The sequence below is a fragment of the Sturnira hondurensis genome, unplaced genomic scaffold (assembly GCF_014824575.4).
Source record: "Sturnira hondurensis isolate 20B ecotype Veracruz unplaced genomic scaffold, ASM1482457v3 Scaffold0008761, whole genome shotgun sequence".
Classification (NCBI taxonomy): Eukaryota; Metazoa; Chordata; class Mammalia; order Chiroptera; family Phyllostomidae; genus Sturnira; species Sturnira hondurensis.
The window spans coordinates 4,192,254-4,208,949 of NW_028081392.1; the positions used below are offsets into that span (position 1 = coordinate 4,192,254).

Sequence of the window (16,696 nt, forward strand, 5' to 3'; positions counted from 1 at the left end):
TTATAATTCACCACATTCAGTGACTGAAATTTGAATAAACACTTTGTTTATACTTGCTGACACAGTATTTGTATATATTAATAGCATAGGTATTGTTGGTATTTTTTTCTTACCTAAAAAAATACTTTTTTGGAGTAGCATCCCAAAAATGCAAAGAACTTTTATAAATGGGTAGCAGACCAAAAATCCCATTTAAAAAAAGTAAAAGATAAGAACAAAATTCACAGAAAGGGATTTGTTCTTAAACATATAAAAGGATGATCAGTCTCACTCATAATAAGAGAAATACAAATTAAAATTACACTGAGGTAACATTTCTAACCCATCAAGTTGGCAAAAAATCAAAAGCGTGCCATTATATTTTGTTGGTGAGGTTATAGGGAAACAGGCACTCTTAAACCTTACTGGTAGAAATGCAGAATGGCTCAACTCCTGTAAAATGGAATTTGGCAATATCTAACAAAACTACTTATGCATTTACCCTTCAACCCAGAAACTGTACTTCCAGAAATGTGTCTCAAAGATATACATGCCAACAACACAAAAATACATATGTAAAATGTTAATCACTGCAGCATTATTTTTCACTGCAAAGCATTGGAAACTATATGAACATCTACACATAGGAAATGGTGTGAGTAAAGTATGGTGTATCCATACAATTGAGTACTGTATGGCTGTGGGAAAGAATAAGGAAGATCTCTGTGAATGGATATGCAGTGATTTCCAAGAGATATTTTTAAGTGAAAAAGCAAAGTGCAGATGAGCCCATATACAATGCTATCTCCTGTGTGAAGAAGGAAGAAAGGAAATTTAAAATGCACATATATTTGCTTACCTTTATGGTAAAAAAATATGGGAAAACAAACCAGAAAAATAGTGAAATTGGGTACCTGAAATTGGAGCATGTGGGTACAGGGTAAAAGGAAGTAACACTTCTTTGAGTATAGCTTTTTTAGAGTTTTTACTTTTGGAAATATGTTAATATTCTACTTACTTTTATTTTCATTAACAAAGATAGAAGGAAGGTATTACAACTCAAAGTAAACAAAACCCAGCATTTTTTACAACTTTAAGTAAGACAAGCCACCCTGAAGTGGGGTAAAAAAGAGATTAAGAAGCATACTAAACACAGTATTTGAGTACATGGGAGAACAGCAAACCAAAAGAACTCTTTTAGTGGATTCTTTTTCTGGTGAATTAGGAATGAAGCAATTTTGAAGCTCTTTTAAGTATGTTATAAAACTGAACAAAGAAATAAATGTGTATAAGCGTGCATGTGTATCTGTGAGTATGCATGCATACTTCCTAGTTCTGTTTGCTGACAGGATCCAGAAGCAAAGAATGCACCTACCACCAACATCTTGGTCTCTAATATCATTCTACCCTAACAGGAACCATGTATTCTTGAAGAATGGCTGATTCCATGGCTGGGATAAAGTGGGTGTAAGATGAGTCTGGAACATTATGCCAAATTAAACACTGTAATGAATTATAAACCATTAATGAAAAAAGAATCTCTATCTGCTTATTGATAACAAATAGATTGAAACTAATAAATGTGAGAGAAGTTAGCTCTTGCATACAGTAGACAGCCACGAGCTGACTGACAAATGTGAAAGGAGTGCTGGAGTCGGGAAACCAGCACAGTAATAAGTTTCTTCAGTAAAGAAGCATGAATCTGGGATAGGGCAAGGGGGTTTAATGAAGAACAGAATAGTTGTGTGGTCTTAAAGTGTCTATCAACAGACCGCTCTTATATGCAACAGAAAAAATAATCACTATACATTGGAGAAATAAGACAATATACCTTCATCAAATGACCAAAATTAGCATCACCAGTGAACAGCAGCTGTACACAATGTGCCTCCAAGTGTGATATCCTGAGAAGGACACACCATAATTTTTCTAAAATATAATCTTCCAAAACTCAATGAAAAAGAGGCAGAAAGCCCAAACAGACCAATAACAGCAGGTGGAATTGAAGTAGTAGTGAAAAAACTCCCAACACACAAAAGCCCGGGACTGGACGGTTTAACAGGGGAATTCTACAAAGCACTTAAAGAAGTACTAACCCCTGTCCTTCACAGACTATTCGAGAAAATGCAAGAACATGGGAGACTCCTAAACTCTTTTTATGAAGCCACCATCATCCTAATCCCAAAACCAGATAAAGACACAACAAAGAAAGAAAACTTCAGGCCAATATCACTAATGAACACAGACGCTAAAATCCTCAATAAAATATTGGCAAACCACATCCAGCAATACATTAAAAAGATCACACACCATAACGAAGTGGGATTCATCCCAGGGATGCAAGGATGGTACAACATTCACAAAGCAATAAAAATAATACATAACATAAACAAAAGCAAAGACAAAAATCACATGATCATATCAATAGATGTGGAAAAAGCATTTGATAAGGTACAGCACCCATTTATCGGAAAAACACTAAGCAAAGTGGGAATAGAGGAACCATTCCTCAACATAATAAAGACCATATATGAGAGACGTACAGCCAGCATCATACTCAATGGGCAAAAACTAAAATCTTTTCCACTAAGATCAGGAAGAAGACAAGGTGAACCACTTTCACCACTTCTATTCAACATAGTATTGAAAGTGCTAGCCACAGCAATCAGACAAGAAAAGGAAATAAAACACATCCAAATTGGAAGAGGAAACAAAACTCATTGTTTGCAGATGACATGATAGTGTACATAGAAAAAAATTTTAAGTATATTTTATTGATTATGCCATTACAGTTGTCCCATTCCCCCCTTCATTCCCCTCCACCTTACACACCCCCTCCCACCCACATTTCCCCCCCCCTTAGTTCATGTCCATGTGTCATACATTCTTTAGCTTCTAAATTTCCCACACTACTCTTGCCATCCCCCTATTTTCTCCCCACTGTCTATGCTATTTATTCTCTGTACCCTCTCCCACCTCTCCTCCTCCCACTCCCCTGTTGCTAACCCTCCATGTGATCTTCATTTCTGTGGTTCCACTCCTGATCTAGCTGTCCTCTTGGTTTGCTTTTGTTTTAGGTGTGGTTGTTAATAACTGTGAGTTTGCTGTCCTTTCACTGTTCATATTTTTATCTTCTTTTTCTTAGAGAAGTCCCTTTAACATTTCATATAAGAAGGGCTTGGTGATGATGAACTCCATGAACTTGACCTTATCTGAGAAGCACTTCATCTACCTTTCCATTCTAAATGAAAGCTTTGCTGGGTAGAGCAATCTTGGATGTAGGTCTTTGGATTTCATGACTTGGAATACTTCTTTCCAGCCCCTTCTTGCCTGGAAGATCTCTTTTGAGAAATCAGCTGACAGTCTGATGAGAACTCCTTTGTAGGTGACTATCCCTTTATCGCTTGCTGTTTCTAGAATTTTCTCCTTCATTTTAATCTTGGGTAATGTAATGATGATGTGCCTTGGTGTGTTCCTCCTTGGGTCCACTTCTTTGGTACTCTCTGAGCTTCCTGGACTTCCTGTAAGTCTATTTCCTTTGCCAGACTGGGGAAGTTCTCCTTATTTATTCAAATAATTTTTGGTTCAAATAAGTTTTCCACTTGTTGCTGCTCCTCTTCCCCTTCTGGTACCCCTATAATTTGGATGTTGGAACATTTAAAGATGTCCTGGAGGTTCCTAAGCCTCTCCTCATTTTTTTAAATTCTTGTTTCTTCCTTCTTTTCTGTTTGGTTGTTTCTTCCTTCCTTCTGGTCCATTCCATTGATTTGAGTCCCAGTTTTCTTTCCATCACTGTTGGATCCTGTGCATTTTCTTTCATTTCATTTAGTGTAGCCTTCATTTTTTCATCTAGTTTGTGACCAAAATCAACCAGTTCTGTGAGCATCCTGATCACCAGTGTTTTGACCTGTGCATTTGATAGGTCGTCTATCTCTTGCTCACTTACAAGTATTGCTCTGAGGCTTTGATTTGTTCTTCTGATTCAGCCATTTTTGGTCAGGTCATGCTTGTTACATATGAGTGGTGGAGTCTTTGGTGTTTACCAGGGCGGGGCAATTCAGGTTGCTGGGTTGTGATGCTGTATGTAAGGGCAGGGTCAGAGAAGGAGCAATGGCACTTGTTCTGTGCTTTCTCGGATTTCAGTCCACTCTCCTGCTTCCCACAAGCTGGCATCTTTTCAATCAGTGCTTTTAGGCTTTATTTCCCGTCACTGGGGCCCTGGGTTGCATGGTCTGTCTTGCTGCCCATTTTTGCCTAGTTTATCTGTGCGCAAATGTGTTGCTGCAGTCCACCCCATGCTGCCTTTTCCTGCTGTGACCCCTCTTCCCCAGCCACCGACACCACCCGTCTTACTGGTCTGGATGAATGGTTGTCTGACTTCCATACAGTTCAATTTTTTTGTCCGTTCTGGTTCTGTTTTTGTTTCTAAATCTTTGTTGTCCTTAATTTTGGTTGTGCAAGGAAACACAGTGTGTCTACCTATACCTCCATTTTGGCCAGAAGTCTGTACATAGAAAATCTTACAGACTCCACCCAAAAACTGTTTGATCTAATCAATTTGGCAAAATAGCAGGATACAAAGTCAATATTTAGAAATCAAAGGCATTGTTGTATACCAACAATGAAACATCAGAAGCAGAAATCAGGAAAAAAATCCCATTTGATATAGCAATAAGAAAAATAAAATACCTAGGAATAAACCTAACCAAAGAGGTAAAAGACCTGTACTCAGAAAACTACACAACACTGTAGAAAGAAATTAAGGAAGACAGAAATGAAGCATATATTATATTCATGGATTGGAAGAATTAACATCATCAAAATACCCATACTACCCAAAGGAATTTATACATTCAACGCAATCCCTATTAAAATACCAATGACATGTTTCACAGACATAGAACAAACACTTCAAAAATGTGTATGGAATCATAAACAACCCCAAGTAGCTGCAGCAATTTTGAGAAAGAAGAGCAAAGTAGGAAGGATCACAATACCTAGTATCAAACTGTATTACAAGGCCACTGTAATCAAAACAGCCTGGTACTGGCATAAGAACAGACACATAGATCAATGGAACAGAACGGAGAGCCCAGAAATAAACTCAAGTCTCTACAGTCAATTAATATTTGACAAAAGGGGCAGCAGCATAAAATGGAGTAAAAATAGCCTCTTCAACAAATGGTGTTGGGAGAGCTGGACAGCTACATGCAAAAAAAAAAAAATGAAACTTGATCACCAACTTACACCATACACAAAAATAAACTCAAGGTGGATAAAAGATTTAAATATAAGTCATGACACCATTAAAGTACTAGATGAGAGCACAGGCAGGAAAATCTTAGATATTCCACGAAGCAGTATTTCCACAGATAGACCCCCTAGAGCAAGGGATATAAAGGAAAGAATAAACAAATGGGACTTCATTTTTTTAAAAAAGCTTCTGTATGGCTAAAGAGCATTAAAATGAAAAGAGAACCAACCATATGGGAAAACATATTTGCCAATGATACCTCAGACAAGGGTTTGATCTCTAAAATATACAAAGAACTCACACAACTCCACTCTAAGAAGACAAGCAACCCAATTAAAAAAATGGGCAAAGGACTTGAACAGACACTTCTCCAAGGAGGACATACAGAGGACCCAGAGACCTACGAAAAGATGCTCTGTATTGCTAGCTATCAGAGAGAGGCAAATTAAAACCATAATGAGATACCACCTCACACCATTGATAATGGCCATCGTAAACAAAGCAACAAACAACAAGTGTTGGACAGGTTGTGGAGAAAAGGTAACCCTAATGCACTGTTGGTGGGAATGCAGACTGGTGCAGCCACTGTGGAGAGAACAGTATGGAATTTCCTCAGAAAACTAAAAATGGAACTGCCTTTTGACCCAGCAATTCCACTGCTGGGATTATATCCTAAGAACCCTGAAACACCAATCCAAAAGAACCTGTGCACCCCAATGTTCATAGCAGCACAACTTACAATAGCCAAGTGCTGGAAGCAACCTAAGTACCCATCAGTAAATGAATGGATCAAAAAACTGTGGTATATTTACATGATGGAATTCTACACAACAGAAAGAAAGGATCTCCTACCCTTTGTGACAGCAGGGATACAACTGGAGAGCATTATGCTATGTGAGATGAGCCAGGCAGTGAGGGACAAAAACTGTATGATCTCACCTTTAACTGGAACCCAATCAACAAAACAAACAAGCAAGCAAAATATAGCCAAAGACACTGAAATAGAAAACAGGCTGACAGTGACCAGAGGGGAGATGGGAGGGGATTATAGGGGGAAAGGGTGAAGGGTTTGCAGGAACAATTATAAAGGACACATGGACAATAGCAAGTGGGAGGGTAGAAACGTGGGTGGGAGGTGGGGAGGGGTTGGGGGGAACGCAGAAAACTATACTTGAACAATAAAAATATTCAAAATTTTAAAAGATACAATCTTTCTAGTATTTTGGAAGCTGTTTCTCCTTATTGATAATGGAATGCATAATCTGAGTTTAATCATGAGGAAATACCAGACAAACCCAAAATGAGAATCACTGTATTAAAGGAGGAGTAAAAGATGACTATATTCCTCAAAAATACTTCTGTCACAAAAGGCAAAGGAAGACTGAGGAAATGTTCAAGATTAAAGAAGACTAAAAATACAATAAATCTTAGAGTAGATCCTATTCTAGGAGGAAAATATGCTATAAAGGACATTATTGGGTCATTGCAACATGAACAGTAGATTAGATAACAGTATTAGAACAGTGTTGCAGAAATTGATGGCTGTGGTTATGTAAGAGAATTACCTCATTCTCAGGAAGGACACAGCAAGGTATTTAAAGAAGACATGATGGATGCAAACTTGCTCTCACTAGTTCAGAGGGAGGGAATTTCATAAAGAAAATATATGTACAAAAAAGCAAAATGTTAATAATAAAAGCATCTGGATAAAAGATAAATGGGTGCTTTTTGTATTATTTTTAATCTTGCAACTTTTCTCTGAATTTGAAATTCTTTTCAAATATTTTTAACACTTTAGACCAGCTAATAATTAAAAATGTAAACTTAAAAATTATATTGGGAAACATTATGCTAAGTGAAATAATCCAGACACAAAAAGACAAATGGTGGTATGATCCTACTCACACGAGGCATGTAGAACAGACAAACTCATAGAGATAGAAATTAGAATAGCAGTTTCCTGTGGCCAGAAGTAGGGGAAGTGGAAAGTTATTGTTTAATTAGTATGGAGTTTTTTGGAGTGTTGGGAAAGTTCTGGAAATTGATAGAGGTAATAATAGTTACACAACATTGCAAAGTATGTTTAATGGCATGAATATACTGAAATGGTTAAAATGGTAAATTTTAGGTTATGTATATTTTACACAATAGAAAATTATCTTGGAGTTGTTTAGTTATATTATAAAAGGTTCTCTGTGATTCTTTAACTATAAGCTCCTTTTGTTTAAACTATTTTACACAACTTTTAAGATTCACATCAACTACAGGTTCCAATTATAATTGATTATGTACCATCTGGAGTTCATCTCAGTTGGTTTTTAAAAATAGATTATTGAAAAACTGATATTCACCTGGGACAAAAGTCTTAGCTTTTTTCTGTTTCCAGGTATTCCAGTTGTCAAAGCAGATGTTTCTCCAGAGTTCTTGCCTTCAGTCATCAGCTAGCTGTTCTCTTAGAGAAAGGATGCTGGTGCCTATGCTTCAGAAAAATATTTCACAAACACGCGCTTTTCTTTTTCTCACAAAGATTATACCAGGAGGAATGAGGAAAACAGATGTTGCTTATAAGGCTCCTAATAGACGTGTTTCCATTGTAAGCTGATCTGGCTCTGAATTTGGCATCTGCTCCATTCACTGTGGTGGGCTGTGCATTTAGTCTCACGGTTTGGCTGAAAGTTAATATTGACCTTTGACTGTTACCTGAACACTCAGTGATAAAATGCTCTTACTAAACCCCTTGAGAGAATGATTTCACATTCTAAGCAAATGTCTTCAAAATACATTACTCCATTTACCAAATTAATTTTATTCTTTGATTGGGAATACTTACTTATTTTATCTGATACAGAGCATTTCCCAAATCTGACAGGGAAAAAAGCCTGTGTGGTCAGAAAGGTACAAGAGAAAGGACATAAATCTGTTATAATGCTCTCTACAGGTCATTATACCACAGCTTCTCAATTAACCTCCACCCACCCCCACCCCCCAGGTTGCCCAGGGCCGAGGGGGGGAGGCCTAGAAGTCTGGCTGCAGAGCGGTTTCTCACCATCATCTGTCCCTCTGAGTATTTGAGTACTGCTGCAGCAGCTCGGGTTTCCTCTAGAGGGGAAGTAGTCCCAGATTCTACCTAATAAGATGTATGTTATTTTTACAACTTTTTTCTTCTTTTATAGTATTATTACAGTATAATCGGCATACAAAAAGTGCACACATTTAAAGTGTACAGTATTACGAATGTTGACGTAAGTCTACATCTGTGACGCCATTGCTGTGGACACAGCCATTATGCCCATGGTTGTCCTGTCCCTTCCCATGCCCATTTCAGTTGCTTCCAGTGTGGGGCTATCGCAGCTAAAGCTGCTGCGAACATTCATCTGCACTTACTTGTGTGGATTTATGCTTTCGTTTACCTCGGGTTAAACACCTAGAAATAAAATAACTGGGTCATATGATAGGTGCGTGTTTAACCCCTTTAAGACACTGAGAAATAGGTTTCCAAAGTGATCTTACCATTTTATATTCCAGTGATTTTATAGTGATCAGTATATAGTGTTTCAGTTGGTCCACGCCCTTACCAACACTTGGAGTGGCCACTCTAGTGAGTGGGTGGCGGTATCTAGCTATGGGTTTAATTTGCTGTTCTCTAATGAATAGGATGGTGAACATCTTTTCATGTGATTATTTGGCATCTCTTTTTTAAAATTATTTTATTGTTGTTCAGTTACAATTGTCTGCATTTTCCACCCACCACTCTCCCCCACCCCAGCCAAACCCACCTCCCCCCCTTGCTTTCACCCTCCCCCTTGGTTTTGTCCATGTGTCCTTTATAGTACTTCCCGAAAGCCCCTCCCCCCATTATCGCCTCCCACCTCCCCTCTGGTTACTGTCAGATTAGTCTTAATTTCAATGTCTCTGGTTATATTTTGCTTGCTTTTTTCTTTTGTTGATTAGGTTCCAGTTAAAGGTGAGATCATATAGTTTTTGTCCCTCACTGCCTGGCTCATCTCACATAGCATAATGCTCTCCAGTTGTATCCCTGCTGTCACAAAGGGTAGGAGATCCTTTCTTTCTGTTGTGTAGAATTTCATCGTGTAAATGTACCACAGGTTTTTGATCCATTCATTTACTGATGGGTACTTAGGTTGCTTCCAGCACTTGGCTATTGTAAGTTGTGCTGCTATGAACATTGGGGTGCATAGGTTCTTTTGGATTGGTGTTTCAGGGTTCTTAGGATATAATCCCAGCAGTGGAATTGCTGGGTCAAAAGGCAGTTCCATTTTTAGTTTTCTGAGGAAATTCCATACTATTCTCCACAGTGGCTGCACCAGTCTGCATTCCCACCAACAGTGCACTAGGATTCCCTTTTCCATAAACCTCCAACACTTGTTTCTTGTTTTGTTTATGATGGCCATTCTAACCAATGTGAAGTGGTATCTCATTGTGGTTTTTGCATCTCTTTATCTTCTTTGCTAACACGTGTGCCCATTTTTGCTGGATTATTTCTTGTTTTCAAGGTATGAAAGTATTTAACTAAGAAAGTTCAAATTATGTTTTTTATAAAAGTTTGTATTTTTTTATGTCTTAGTACCTTTGGCAAATTCGAAAGCACTAGGATTTTTTTCCTATTTTTTCTCAGAGTGTTATAGTTTCAGCTCTTATATTTAGATCTGTAATCAGTTTCAAGTTAATTTTTGTAAATGATATGACATAATGATTGAAATTTTTGTTTTCTTTAGATATGGTTCTGCTAAGACCATTGGTTGAAAAGATTATTCTTTCCCCTTTGGGTTGCTTTGATACCTTTGTCAAAAATCAGTTGACTGTACAGAGTAGATTTATTTCTGGGTCTTCGTTCATTTGTACCGAACAGCTGATCTGTGTCTGTCTTCATGCCAACACCACAGTGTCTCAATTACTTTAGTTCTGTAAGTTTTAAAGCAAGTCATCTTCTTTTTCAAATTTGTGTTTTGACTAATCTAAATTACTTGCATTTCCACATAAATTTTAGAATCAGCTTATCCATTTCTATAGGCAAATCCTGCTGGAACTTTGACTAGTATTTTCAATCAGTAGAAAAGTTTTTGTAGAGCTGATAACAGTATTTCTTTTATCCTCACCTGAGATGTTATTTGTTTTAGAGAGAAAGGAAAGGAGAGAAAGAGAGAGAAAAATATCAGTTGATTGCCTCCCAAACGTGCCCCAACCAGGGATCAAACCCACGACCTTTTCGCATATGCTCCAGCCAACTGAGCCCTCCAGCCAGGGCCTGGTAACAATATTGAATCCTCTGATCTATGAATACTTTATATCTCTATTTATTTAGATTCCTTTTATTTCTCTCAGGGTGTTTTGTCATTTTCAGTATACAGGTCTTATAGAACTTTTGATAGATTTTTCAGTAGGCTTTTCCATATTTGATGGTATGGTAAACAGTAGTTTTAATATTTTCTGATTGTTCATTGCTAATATATACAATTGCTGTATATACACACATTACTAGTATGGAAATTCATTTGGTTTTTATATAATGGTCGTCTATTCTGCACCTTTACCAAACTTACTTAGTAACTTTTTAAAAAATATATTTTATTGGTTATGCTATTACAGTTGTCCCATTTTCCCCCTTTATTCCCCTCCACCCTGCACACCCCCTCCCACCCACATTCCCTGTCTTTAGTTCATGTCCATGGGTCATACATATAAGTTCTTGGGCTTCTCCATTTCCTATACTATTCTTAACTTCCCCCTGTCTATTTTCTACCTACCATTTATGCTACTTATTCTTTGTAATTTTCACCCTTCCCTCTCCCACTCCCCCGCTGCTAACACTCCTTGTGATCTCCATTTCTGCAATTCTGTTCCTGTTCTAGTTGTTTTCATAATTTGCTTTTGTTTTTGTTTTTGTTTTGGGTGTGGTTGTTAATAACTGAGTTTGCTGTCATTTTGCTGTTCATATTTTTATCTTCTTTTTCTTAGATAAGTCCCTTTAGCATTTCATATAAGAAGGGCTTGGTGATGATGAACTCCTTGAACTTGACCTTATCTGGGAAGCACATTATCTGTCCTTCCATTCTAAATGAAAGCTTTGCTGGATAGAGCAATCTTGGATGTAGGTCCTTGCCTTTCATGACTTGGAATACTTCTTTCCAGCCCCTTCTTGCCTGCCAGGTTTCTTTTGAGAAATCAGCTGACAGTCTTATGGGAACTCCTTTGTAAGTAACTGACTCCTTTTCTCTCGCTGCTTCTAAGATTCTCTCCTTATCTTTAATCTTGTAATTATGATATGCCTTGGTGTGTTCCTTCTTGGGTCCAGCTTCTTTTAGACTCTCTAAGCTTCCTGGACTTCATGGTAATCTATTTCCTTTGCCAGATTAGGGAAGTTCTCCTTCACTATTTGTTCAAATAAGTTTTCTACTTGTTGTTCTTCCTCATCCCCTTCTGATACCCCTATAATTCGGATGTTGGAACATTTAAAAATGTCCTGGACATCTCCTAATTATTTTGAATTCTTGTTTTCTTCGTTGTGTTCTGGTTGAGTGTTTATTTCTTTCTTCTGGTCCATACTGTTGATTTGATTTCCAGTTTCTCCTCACTTTTGTTTACCTGTACATTTTCCTTTATTTCACTTAGCATAGCCTTCATTTTTTCATCTAATTTGTGTCCATATTCAGCCAATTCTGTGAGCCTCCTGATTCCCAGTGCTTTGAACTGTGCATCTGATAGGTTGGCTATCTCTCATTGCTTAGTTGTATTTTTGTCTCAGTGCACCTGTTAAGTAGTAAGGGGCAGAGCCTTAGGTGTTCACCCGGACAGGGCAACCCAGTTGCTGGGTTGTGATGCTCTTTGGAGGGGGAGGGGTCCAAGAGAGAACAATGGCACTTGCTCCACTCTCTTTTGGATTTCAGTCACTTCCCCACTACCCACAAGCAAATTGGGCCCTTTGGTACTGATTCCTGGTTGAGTTTGTGTCCATTCTAGGATCCTGTGGGTCTCTCTAAGGGACTATCTGTGAGGGTGGGAGTTTCTCCTCTCCCGTCAACTCCCACAGGTGTTTTCAATCAGAGGTTTAAGGCTTTATTTCCCTGCACTGGTTCCTTGGGTTGTGCAGTCTGTTTCGCTCCCCAATTGTTCCTCCTGATTTATCTGCATGCAAATGTGGGACTGCCTGCTTCACCAGCCACCACCTTGCCTCGAGTCTTCTCAACCCTGGCTGCCTATCTACGCCCCTCCTACCGGTATAGATGAATATTTCTTCTTTAACTCCTTGGTTTCAGACTTCCATACAGTTCAATTTTCTGTCAGTTCTGATTGTTTTTTATTTTTAAATTGTTGTTGTCCTTCTTTTGGTTGTGCAAGGAGGCACAGTGTGTCTACCTATGCCTCCATCTTTGCCGGAAGTCTTAACTTTTTTTCTAGAAAATTTTTTCCATAAGATTTTCTACATAGACCAGGATTTCCCCAATATTGGCATTATTGGTGTTATAGGGTGTTTGGCAGCATTCCTGGACTCTAGATACCAGCAGCATCCTGGGTCCCAGGTAGGATGAACAAAACTGGCCGCAGACATTGCTGGATGTGCCCGGGGGCAGGATTGCCTGCTACTGAGAATTAAAGAGATAGACAGTCTTGCCATCTGCATATCAAAACAGTTTTATTGCTATTTCAATCTTGATGCTTTTTATTTATATCTTTTGTTTGCCTGTTGCACTGGCCAGAGTCTCAAGTACAGTGTTTAAGAGCAAACAAACATTCTTGCCTTGTTCTTAATTCTAAGGGGAAAACCTTGTATCATCAAACATTAAGAATGATATTAACTGTAAGTTTTTCAGAAATGCCCTTTACTGGGTTGAGGAAGTTTCCTTCTCCTTCCTAGTTTGCAGAAAGTTTTTATTAGCAGTGGATGTTGGATATTGTGAAATGTTTTTTTAGTATCATTAAGGTGATCTTATGATTTTCTTAGTTAATATGGTAAATTGTGTTGGTTTTTTAAAATTTTATTTATTGATTTTTAGAGAGAAAGGAAGGGGAGAGAGAGACACACACGTTTGTTGTTTCACTTTTTTTTTTTTTTTGCATTCACTGGTTGATTCTTGTATCTGCTCCTGACTGAGGATCAAATCATAATTTATGATCTTTTTAAATAAACTATTGGATTTGATTCGCTAACATTTTCTTCATAATATTTGCATATTTTTATTATGTTACCAGAATAATTCTGGCTTCAAAGAATGAGTTGGGAAGTATTTCCTCCTTTTCAGTTTTCTGAAGTATAGCATTGATATTATTTTTTTCTTTTATATATTTGTGACACCATCTTGACCTGAAATTTTTTATAGGAAACTTTTTAACTACAAAATCAATATATTTGATAGATACAAGGCTCTTCGGGTTATCTATTCCTGAGTGAGCTTTGATAGTTTGCATCTTTCCAGGAAATTTATTCATTTCATCTAATTTGCCAAATTGAGTGGTATAAAGTTGTTAAAAATGTTTTCTTATTATCCTTTTAGTGCATAGATTCTATAGTGATATCACTTCTCTTATTCCCAACAGCGGTGACTTATGTCATGTCTCTGACCAGTCTGCCTAGATACTCAGTTTTGTCCTATTTGGACTGCCCCTTCGATCTGTCCAACTCGGTGGTACTGACGAGCTCTGCCTGGGTTGCTCCTCCCTGTGTTGTGGCCTGGGAACTCTTGGTAATAAGTTAGAGCAATTTTATGGTTTTCCTCATTTGTCCTTCTTTCATGGATGTTTTGTGGCTGATGTACAGTAATTGAAAAACTTTGTTTCATATACTTTGTCTTTATTTTAGTTGTTCTGGAGAAGAGTAAATCTGGTTCCTTTTTTCATCTTGGTCAGAAGCAGAAGTCCTCAATACTGTTTTCTACTTTATATATTTTGATATCAAGCTGATACATGGTGCTTAACTATATAAATTACTTCACTCTTGCATCTGGAAGTGAAAGAGAAATGTAAAGTCCTTCGTAACTCTTTAAGACTTTTATTTATTTTGTTTTTAGAGAGAGGGGAAGTGAGGGGCAAAGAAAGAGAAACATCAGTGTGCAAGATACACATTATAGGTTGCCTCAATCCAGTCATGTGCCCTTGGGAATCGAACCAGCAACCTTTCCATTTGCAGGATGACACCCAACCCACTAAGCCACACGAGTCAAGGCTGTCCTTCATTTTTCAGCTCCTGAGTTTATACTTGGAGAGACATCCAGATGATAGCATTTTGTCTGAAATAATATGCTTGGAATAACAACAGTACAGAGGGAACCCAAAGAAATAGGGAAAAGGATAAATAATAACTTCCTCAGCTTTAAGACCCCCAAAAAAGATTATTTGGCTAGTGTTTCTTACTCTCAGTCTTTTAATATCAAAGCTAAAGGAGAAGGAATAATAGTTTAAGTTTAGATAGTTGTCATGTCCCACGTTGAGCTCTTTAAAAGAAATACTAGGGGAAGCTCCTGGTGGTTGGGAGAGATCTTGGTAACAGACTGAAGCCTGTGGTAGGGACACAGACCAGTTTCTGGTCTGACTCGGTCACGTTTCTGAGCTGCTGCCCAGTGCTCATGTTCTTCCCTTTGTGTTTCAGGTTTCCTGTCTCAGCTGGTCTCTGAGAAGCCCCTGACTGAATGCATCCGCGCTGGCCACTATGCCGCAAACGTCATAATTAAGCGAACTGGCTGCACCTTTCCTGAGAAGCCAGACTTCCACTGATGGGGGAGCAGCAGGAAACCCAGGCCCAGGAGGACAGACACTGCCCTGATTGCTTCCCGAGAATTCCCATATTAATAAAGAAGAAAATTACCTGCCATCCTTTCCTATATAATGTTCATTCTTAATTTAGCAGGTATAGTAATGCTCAGTAGACTCTTTATTCTCTCAACAAACTAAAAAAGTGATGTTTATTTCCTTAGTGTGATAGTGCCACTTAAATATCAATTAAACAGGAATATAACATTTCAGTAGAAATGTTTATTTCATTTTCAGTTACTTTGTAAATTTGTGTGTATTTAGCATATTGATCAGGTTTTTTACATTTCTGCTTTGAATGCAGATGCAATTTAATATAACAGACATTTTTAAAGGAATTAATCCTAACATATTAATCTTTAGCTTTTTATACAGGTATATTAATTTAGAGATATGTGTGTATACATATACACATTCATATATATATGTAGCACATGTACACATAAATAAATAAAGGTACAGAAATATTTATCTTGCCAAGTTATGCCAAATAATTTCTTCAGTGCATAATGAAATAATTAAATAACTTGCTAATTATAAGTTATATTACAATATTCTAATCATCTTATATTTACTTATGGTACTCTATAATTTGATACAAATAAAAACTTGTCATATGGGAATTTTTTCTGTCGTTGTCCTGTGCTCAACGAGCTAAGGAAGAAAGATCATTATTAAATACTGGGCCCTGAAATGATATCAGATTTGGTACTGGGATAGAAAGAACAACATAACACATTGAAAAATAACAATATTGGAGACCAGTAAGTCACTGTTTTAAGGAAGACAAAATAATACAACCTCTGGAATCAGATTTGATCACCTTTTTATGATCTTGGTCAAATTACTCATCTCTTTCAGCTTCAATTTCCTTTCTGTAAAATGGGATAATGACCCCCATGCTCAAGGTCATTGAGATGATTTGAGAGAGAAACCCAATTCTAAAATGCTTGGTACAATGCCTAATAAGTGCTTAATGAATGCCTGCTATTTTTATCATAATGATTACTGTTGAAGAAGAAAAAGATAATATTTATAAAACTAATTTAAATCACAGAAAATTGTTGAAGTTTTTGTTTTGTTTTAGGTTTAGGTAAACTTTAAGGTCTCCTATGCTTGCTTGACTTTTTTGAGTATTATTGAAATATAATTCCTATGGCATAAAATTCTCCATTTTAAAGTATGCAAACCAGTGATTTTAGTATGTTTGCAAAATTGTGCAGCTGTAACCATTATCTAAATCAAGAACCCCCAAAAGAAACTCTGTACATCCCAATTTACCCCATTCCCATCCCCTGGCAACTACTAATCTATTTTTTGTCTGTATAAATTTGCCTGTTTGGACATTCATTAAAATGGAGTTACATAATGTGTGTTCGCTTATTTGTCTTCTTTCAGTTAGCATGTGTTCAAGGTTCGTCCATTTTGTAGCATGTATCAGTACTTCATCTCTTTTTTTTGCCAAATAATATTCCATTGTATAGACTTACCATCTTTTGTTTATTCATTCATCAGTTGAAGGAATTTGCAGTAACACATTGGCCATTATGAATAATGCTGCTATCAACATTACTGTACAAACATTTTGTATGGACTCAGTGTTTTCAATTTAGGGGCAGGGTATACACCTACGAATAGAACTGCTGGATCACGTGTTGACCTTATGTTTCACTTTCTGAGAAGCTGCCAAACTGTTTTCCC

General features: G+C 37.4%; 1 protein-coding gene across 3 annotated transcripts in view; it reads left to right on the forward strand.

Annotated features, from left to right (window-relative positions):
* ADK (adenosine kinase) overlaps positions 1–16,366 on the forward strand; it is a 594,334-nt gene extending 577,968 nt beyond the window's left edge. For 2 of the 3 annotated variants that reach the window (XM_037055967.1, XM_037055969.1), the window contains one exon: positions 14,835–16,366. In XM_037055967.1, coding sequence (XP_036911862.1) covers positions 14,835–14,959 — 125 coding nt within the window. In that variant the 3' untranslated portion in view covers positions 14,960–16,366. The remainder of the gene's footprint in view (positions 1–14,834) is intronic. The other variant, XM_037055968.1, reaches the window with a different exon arrangement.
* Positions 16,367–16,696: the final 330 nt, after the last annotated feature.